The 8,101-nt window shown below is 41.5% G+C and overlaps 2 protein-coding genes across 2 annotated transcripts in view; both read left to right on the forward strand.

The window, feature by feature from the left end:
- The window catches only part of LOC113467161, a 7,289-nt gene extending 2,711 nt beyond the window's left edge, over window positions 1-4,578 (forward strand). Inside the window, exons 2-3 of the mRNA XM_026823192.1 lie at window positions 3,699-3,899; window positions 4,079-4,578. Of these exons, the coding sequence (XP_026678993.1) occupies window positions 3,777-3,899; window positions 4,079-4,258 (303 nt within the window). The 5' untranslated portion in view covers window positions 3,699-3,776 and the 3' untranslated portion in view covers window positions 4,259-4,578. The remainder of the gene's footprint in view (window positions 1-3,698; window positions 3,900-4,078) is intronic.
- LOC103508641 (insulin-like growth factor 1 receptor) overlaps window positions 1-8,101 on the forward strand; it is a gene marked incomplete at its 5' end in the record, with an annotated part of 55,275 nt that overhangs the window by 12,397 nt on the left and 34,777 nt on the right. The window lies entirely within an intron of this gene.

Consider the following 8,101-nt stretch of genomic DNA (forward strand, 5'->3'; position numbering starts at 1 on the left):
ACGCTTGATGTGGCCTGTGGCGTGGCATGCCCATCCCGTAGTTTGCCTTTCGTCAGATGGGCGAGAAGGGGCACAATACTTCCCATTTAGGTGCTGGGTCAACACGAGAACACCAGAAAGTAACCCGTTGAAATATTTGCAATCGAAAAACGAGTACAAATTTTTGTCGATGGTGGGATTCGAACCCGGGACCTTCTGCATGGCAAGCAAGCGCGTTACGACTCGACCAACCGTGCCCCCAAATTCATAATAATTAGTTACTCTGATAATTCCATTATCTTACTAAAAACGACAGGATGTGGAGAGACTGGTACCTAACTTCATAATCTGAGAATTCATAGACAATGAATCATACAGGAATTTCAGAGAGACAGTGAACGAAAACAACCCAACAACATAAACATTTCCTAGAATTATAGCAAATCACCTCTGCTCGGGGAATGTACTTTTTTTTTCAAGAGGTTTGATACAGGAGAACTGTGTTGACGAAGATCTTATCGTTCTGAAATCCAAGAGAGAATTAAGAACAGGTCAGGAGATTTTTTTTCAAGAGGTTTGATAGAGAGAACTGTAACTGCTAAGGTCTTATCGTCCCGAAATCGAAGAGAGGAGGACGGGATAAAAGAAAGCCAGCCGTTCCGAGAACGAACCTTATCTGTTCAGGGTGGAGTTCACCTAGGGCGGGAATCGAACCCGCAAACCTAGCACTTACAAGACAGACGCGTCTTTCATACCTAAAAGGCTTAACATCATTTATGAAAAGCCTTAACATCATTTATGAAAAGCCTCAACATCATTAATGAAAAGCCTTAACATCATTTATGACAAGCCTTAACATCATTTATGAAAAGCCTTAACATCATTTATGAAAAGCCTTAACATCACTTATGAAAAGCCTTAACATCACTTATCAAAAGCCTTAACATCATTTATGAAAAGCCTTAACATCATTTATGAAAAGCCTTAACATCATTTATGAAAAGCCTTACCACATTTATGAAAAGCCTTAACATCATTTATGAAAACCCTCAACATCATTTATGAAAAGCCTTAACATCATTTATGAAAAGCCTTAACATCATTTATGAAAAGCCTTAACATCATTTATGGCCGAGCTACCCTACAAAGACTAAAGCCTTTCGTATTCAAGGGCATTAGTAAGCCCTTATATTAAAAGCTGTCAAGCTTTCTTGACTTGGCGGGGCGGAGCGCTACCGCGCTTCTTAATACAATTGTTCCTGATAGTTCAGCAACGTTGAACGTGGTTGGTATTCGGACGGGTGACCATCTGAGTAATCAATCGAATGGACATAAGTTGTAGTCCAACTAGGGATGGGCGATATATATCGATACTTCCGAATATCGATATATCGATATCGGAAATATCGATATTTTTATAATTATATCGCCCATCCCTAAGTCCAACTCAACTAAATTTTTGCACTGAGTCATGAGTACTTACTCATGAGTTAATTAAACATTCGAATCATTAGGTGAATCACTCACTTTGCAACAAACTTTCAACAAATCATTCCTTAACATTTACTTAATTGCTTGTTTTCTCGTTCACCAATTAAAAACGATGACGTCATCGCCTAACCCTTTGGTGACCAATACTATAGCTACTTACATATGTACCTGTTTAGGTAAGCACCAACACAAGTTCTCATCATTAGGTACTTATCCATGGATTGGAAAGTTGGCAGGAATAATTTTATGTCTGAATGACATACATTTATTAGAGAACACATACTGAAAGTATCATTAACTCAGTAGGTAGGTACCTACTTACTACTTGTCTGCGATATCATTAGGTATACCACCTATTAACCAAATATGTAGGTACATACTTGAGATGTAAGTACCTATTTAGACAGGTATTTTCTATGTATTTCTTATGGTAACCATGCAGAAGTCACGTCCGTGGAAAAGAAAAGCTCCTTTTTGTACATAAATGTGGGTGTAAAAGTCCCACTAAGCCAACAGTAGGTACCTACAGGGTAGGTAATACAGTCGAACCTGGCAAATTGGGACCCGTCTAAATGGGAAACCGATCGTAGCCCCTTCATTTGCATTTGAAATTCTGAAACACTTTTATAGTTGGGAAACCTGGATAAGGGGGAAATTTTTGCCGGTCCCTTGGATTCCCAATGACTTAGACAGGTTTGACTGTATACCTACTTAAATACACACCTAATTACTCTAATTAGCTACTTAGGTGAAACGACTGCTTAGCAATGAAACAACTGCTACATTAGACTAACACCCATATTTATGAACAAAATGCTGGCTCTTAAGTTCGTGCTAAGCATAGTCTCAAGGCATTTGATTGGTCAATTTTGACTTGAGACTGATCTAAGAACGATCACTCTTGTTCATAAATACGAGTGCTAATGTAGTCTGTGTCGTAGTCGTAGCATGCCCATCCCGTAGTATGCCTCTCATCAGATGGGCGAGAAAAGAGAACTCTATACTTCCAATACTTTCCACTTGCTTAGGTGCTGGGTCAACACGAGTAGACCAGAAAGTCTCATGTGGTCTGTGTGCTAGCATGCCCATCCCGTAGTATGCCTCTCATCAGATTGGCGAGAAAAGAGAACTCTATACTTCCAATACTTTCCACTTGCTTAGGTGCTGGGTCAACACGAGTAGACCAGAAAGTCTCATGTGGTCTGTGTGCTAGCATGCCCATCCCGTAGTATGCCTCTCATCAGATTGGCGAGAAAAGAGAACTCTATACTTCCAATACTTTCCACTTGCTTAGGTGCTGGGTCAACACGAGTAGACCAGAAAGTCTCATGTGGTCTGTGTGCTAGCATGCCCATCCCGTAGTATGCCTCTCATCAGATTGGCGAGAAAAGAGAACCCTATACTTCCAATACTTTCCACTTGCTTAGGTTAGACTCAATGTAGTCTGTGTCGTAGCATGCCCATCCCGTAGTATGTCCCTCATCAGATGGGCGAGAAAAGAGATACTTCCAATATTGGCGAGAAAAGAGATACTTCCAAACCCTATACTTCCAATACAGTCCACTTGCTTAGGTGCTGGGTCAACACGAGACGACCAGAAGGTCTCATGTGGTCTGTGTGCTAGCATGCCCATCCCGTAGTATGCCTCTCATCAGATGGACGAGACACGAGAAGAGACACAATACTCCCCCATTCTTAGGACCTGGGTCAACAGGAGACCATCAGAAAGTCATCCGTCGACATAACTTGCAGTCCAAAAATAGAATACCAAGGTACGGGTGTAATTTTTTGTCCACGATCGGCATCGAACCAATGACCTTCTGTATGGCAAGCGAGCGCGCTACCGCTGCACTGAGGTCTCAACATGAGAAAGTAACTCGTTGAAATATTTCAATGTATTTTGTAATCGAAAAATACTTCTGTTAATTTTTTTGTCCCATATAAACCAAATAGGTACATAGGTAGGTACTTGCGTACATAAGTATACAAACTAATACATACTTAATACCTACATCCTTCCTATAAAATAAGGCCAGCCACTCACTATCAGGCAGACCTCACAGGTACACCTGACACCTGATGAGCACACACACTATCAGGCAGACCTGACAGGTACACCTGACACCTGATGAGCACACACACACTATCAGGCAGACCTCACAGGTACACCTGACACCTGATAGTGATTGGCTGATACCTAAGGAAAATAAAAGTAAGTACTGCCAAAGGTTCCTCGCTTCCCGTCTTTCGTCTCGCGGGGCTCTGCCGGTCTGTCGCCATCGGGCGCTCGATGATGGGACTTGCAAATGCGACACGCGACGCCCGGCGACGGAGGGCGGTCGACAACGCTCTTGTCGACACTGGATGGTCGCGCTTCGGAACTCTCAGACGGGTCGCTTTCCACCAAAGTTCCTGGCGCTGCTTTGAAGGCAGTAGTTGCGAACGCGTCGAATGTTAAAGATGCTTTAGGAGAAACCTCTGGAGTTTCCCTTTCCACTGAACCTTCTGCTGTTGCTTTCAACGAAGTGTCCGCAAAACTCCCGAAGACGAACGTTGGAGAGTTAGTTGCCAACGGTGACCTTGACAACTCTTCTTTGCTGCTTTGAAGGCAGTAGTTGCGAACGCGTCGAATGTTAAAGATGCTTTAGGAGAAACCTCTGGAGTTTCCCTTTCCACTGAACCTTCTGCTGTTGCTTTCAACGAAGTGTCCGCAAAACTCCCCAAGACGAACGTTGGAGAGTTAGTTGCCAACGGTGACCTTGACAACTCTTCTTTCAAGGACACTTGACAAGCTACCGGTGTCCAAATGGGACGCGATTCTTTCGCAACCGTTAAGTTGGTGGCGGATGACGGGGAGTTTTCGGCTTCAGACGAAGATTCGGTGAAGGCGTTAGAGAGCGTTGAAGGGCGAGTGAGATTTTTTCTCAATGGATTGCTCAGAAGGCAGTTGGCGTTTCCGGATGGGGTGATCGAAGAATTGGCGTTTTCGGATGGCTTCAAGAAGACAGTTTCCGGTAAATTTCTCGTAAGGTGGTTGGCGTTTTCTAGTGAGGTGATGAAAGCGTGATTCGTGTTTTCGAATGAGCTAAAGAGGTTGGCGTTTTCATATGAGGCTTGTAAGGTGGTTGGCGTTTTCTAGTGAGGTGATGAAAGCGTGACTCGTGTTTTCGAATGAGCTAAAGAGGTTGGCGTTTTCATATGAGGTGACTGAACAGTTGCTGCCCTCCAATGGATTTCTGAAAGGGTAGCTGACGTTTTCTACAGGGGTGATGGAAGAAAAGTTGTTAGCCCTTTCGGATAGACTGACGAGGACTGTTTCCAATGGATTTCTAGAAGGGTGATTAGCGTTTTCAGATGGACTGAATGAGTAGTTGACCGTTTTAAACTGACTTCCAGAAGGCTGGCTGTCGGGGGTGACGGAGGAACGGCTGGAGGTGGACACTTCCGCGAGAAGAGTGACGTCATACGATGACGTCACATCCTCGGGAAATCTGGACGTGGCGCATCGCTCGATCATATCTTGAACTGAAGCTGAGTGTGGACGCTCATACTGGGTGGTGCGTTAGACCGCCAAGGGAGGAAACTGGGGAGGGCGGTGGAGTTTCTCCCGACGAGGTGAGACGCTTACGAATCTGAAACACAGGAAAGTGTGTTGCTCGGTTAGTTAAGTGCAGGCAAGTTCGTAGTCACCAGAAAAAGGTAAATAAGGTGAGTCTGATCTTGAAAAAAAAATCTAAAGCGACCGCTATGAAAACCTTTGAACCCAGGCAAACAGTCCTAAAAAATCTGGTTAAGCTTATACGAATATATGAATCTGGGTAGCGATGGTAGAGTAAGGTAGTAGGGTAGATCTTCGTTTTTAACAATAAGGCCTGTTGAGGTAGGTAAATTGAAAAAGAAACAAAATATAAATACTTTATGCTTTATGTCTCATTATTTCTTACAGTTTATGAGCTGTGGATATGTTTTTGTAAATAGTTTATTATTTACTTCCATTACAAAATGCTTTAATTATGCTTTATGTCTCATTATTTCTTACAGTTTATGAGCTGTGGATATGTTTTTGTAAATAGTTTATTATTTACTTCCATTACAAAATACACACGTTAGGTATTTAAGTTTAGGACCTCAGTAACTGAGTATACATACATAGATGTAACTAAGTATAGAATGGTGCCGTCACCAGGGCACAATGTCTCAAGAATGTGTCGGTAACCAAAACAACATCACACGCATACCACGTGATATACACGTGTCCCTATGTATCAGCCTAGCTAAGTTGGATTGAGATAAGTTACCAGCCTCCTCATGGCTTCACCCAGCCTAGCTAAGTTGGATTGAGATAAGCTACCAGCACGTTAGGTATTTAAGTTTAGGACCTCAGTAACTGAGTATACATACATAGATGTAACTACTTAAGTATAGAATGGTGACGTCACCAGGGCACAATGTCTCAAGAATGTGTAGGTAACCAAAACAACATCACACGCATACCACGTGATATACACGTGTCCCTATGTAATTGAGACTATGTATAAACATTATAGGTACATTACACCTGTTTTGTATGTACTGAGAATATATATGTAAACAATATGTACATTAGACCTTGTATGTATTGAGAATACATAATATTATATTATGTAAACATTGTACATTACACTCTTATGTACCTACACCGATTCTATAGTCTGTTCCAAGTGGGTAGTTTGATTTATTGGTCCTCTGGTCCGGATTTAAATTTATTGGTCCTTCGAGCCGGATTTCAATTCGGTCTTCCGGGCAGGATTTTGATTATTTGGTAATTCGAGCCGGATTTTCATTTATATAAGTAAGGGCCTAGACAATATTTATTAATTTGTAATAAATATTAGATTAACAGCTCCCATGGCGTAGTGGTCACTGCGCTCGCCTTGCACGCGGGAGACCCGGGTTCGATTCCCGGCGGGGTCAAGAAATTTGTAGCACAATGTCTCAAGAATGTGTCGGTAACCAAAACAACTTCACACGCATACCACGTGATATACACGTGTCCCTATGTAATTGAGACTATGTATAAACATTATACTTAGGTACATTACACCTATGTTGTATGTACTGAGAATATGTATGTAAACAATATGTACATTAGACCATGTATGTATTGAGAATACATAATATTATATGCAAACATTGTACATTACACTCTTATGTACCTACACCGATTCTATAATCTGTTCCAAGTAGTTTATAGTCTGTTCCAAGTGGGTAGTTAGTTTGATTTATTGGTCCTCTGGTCCGGATTTAAATTTATTGGTCCTTCGCGCCGAATTTCAATTCGGTCTTCCGGGCAGGATTTTGATTATTTGGTCCTTCGGGCAGGATTTTGATTATTTGGTCTTTCGGGCCGGATTTTCATTTATTGGTCTTTCGGGCCGGATTTTGATTATTTGGTAATTCGAACCGGATTTTTATTTATATAAGGGCCTAGACAATATTTATAAATTTGTAATACATATTAGATTAACATTGATCATACCTACAGTACAAGCTTAAATGTCCTGAGCACACCTACAGTACAAGTTTACAACTCCCTAGCGCCTATGTAAACATGTGTTGGGACTATTTACCTACTATTGACTATTTTATACTAATGGTAACTGTATGACTATTACTAGCTGCTGTGTGGCTTACTGACCTACATTCTACAGACTAGGCCTAGTGTTAAATACAACTCTTAGTTACTGTAATAGAAACTATGTAACTATGTACCTATAATATTTCAATAGGAACTACATAATGTTCGAATACCTAGGTGGCCGGGAATGCAATCATATTGTTCTTCAAATACTACTCGTATCGTAACTCGTAAGTAATAATGGAAGAAACGCTAGACGAAAAATCTAGCCTTGGCCAGCCTAGTTAGCTTAGTTGGTAGTGCGTCTGCCTTGTAAGCGCTAGGCCGCGGGTTCGATTCCCGCCCGGGACCGATTTTATCCTGATGGGATAATGTTCGTTCTCGGAACGGCTGGCTTTCTTCCTATCCTGTCTTCCTTCTCTCTTCGATTTCGGGATGATAAGACCATAACAGCTACAGTTCCCTCTGTCAAACCTCTTAAAAAAAAAAAAAATCTAGCAAATTTAAAGGGCAAAAAATGTATTTATTTTTCTGCAGATAGGTAATGGGGTTGGTATGAGGAAGGACTTCGAAATATTTATGAGTTATGTATCTCAATTTATTTATTTATTTATTTATTTTTTACATAATTTCACGGTTACTTACATCAATTTTACACAATATGATCTAATCTAATCTAAAAACTAGGTTAGGTATTTAGTTAAAAGAAAATACAATTTATAGCGATAACAAGTAAAAGATGATAGAATGGGACAATATCACATCAGGAATTATTTGTGGTAAAGCAGAGAGCGTTTTCGCTACTTTTTCTCCCGGTTGAGCATCGAACCCAGGACCTTCTACATTAGCAAGCGCGTTACCACTGCACCAAGTATTCACCGTGACTTTTCTTTCCTCTCTTCTAACGGCTTGACGCATTTTCCCGCCCGTTATTCCAGTACAGGGGTCAATGACCCCGACCCCTCGAAATAGAAAAACTGAAAAACCTGCTGAACCCCCCCCCCCCCCCCCCCC

The sequence above is a fragment of the Diaphorina citri genome, unplaced genomic scaffold (assembly GCF_000475195.1).
Source record: "Diaphorina citri unplaced genomic scaffold, Diaci psyllid genome assembly version 1.1 scaffold419, whole genome shotgun sequence".
Classification (NCBI taxonomy): domain Eukaryota; kingdom Metazoa; phylum Arthropoda; class Insecta; order Hemiptera; family Psyllidae; genus Diaphorina; species Diaphorina citri.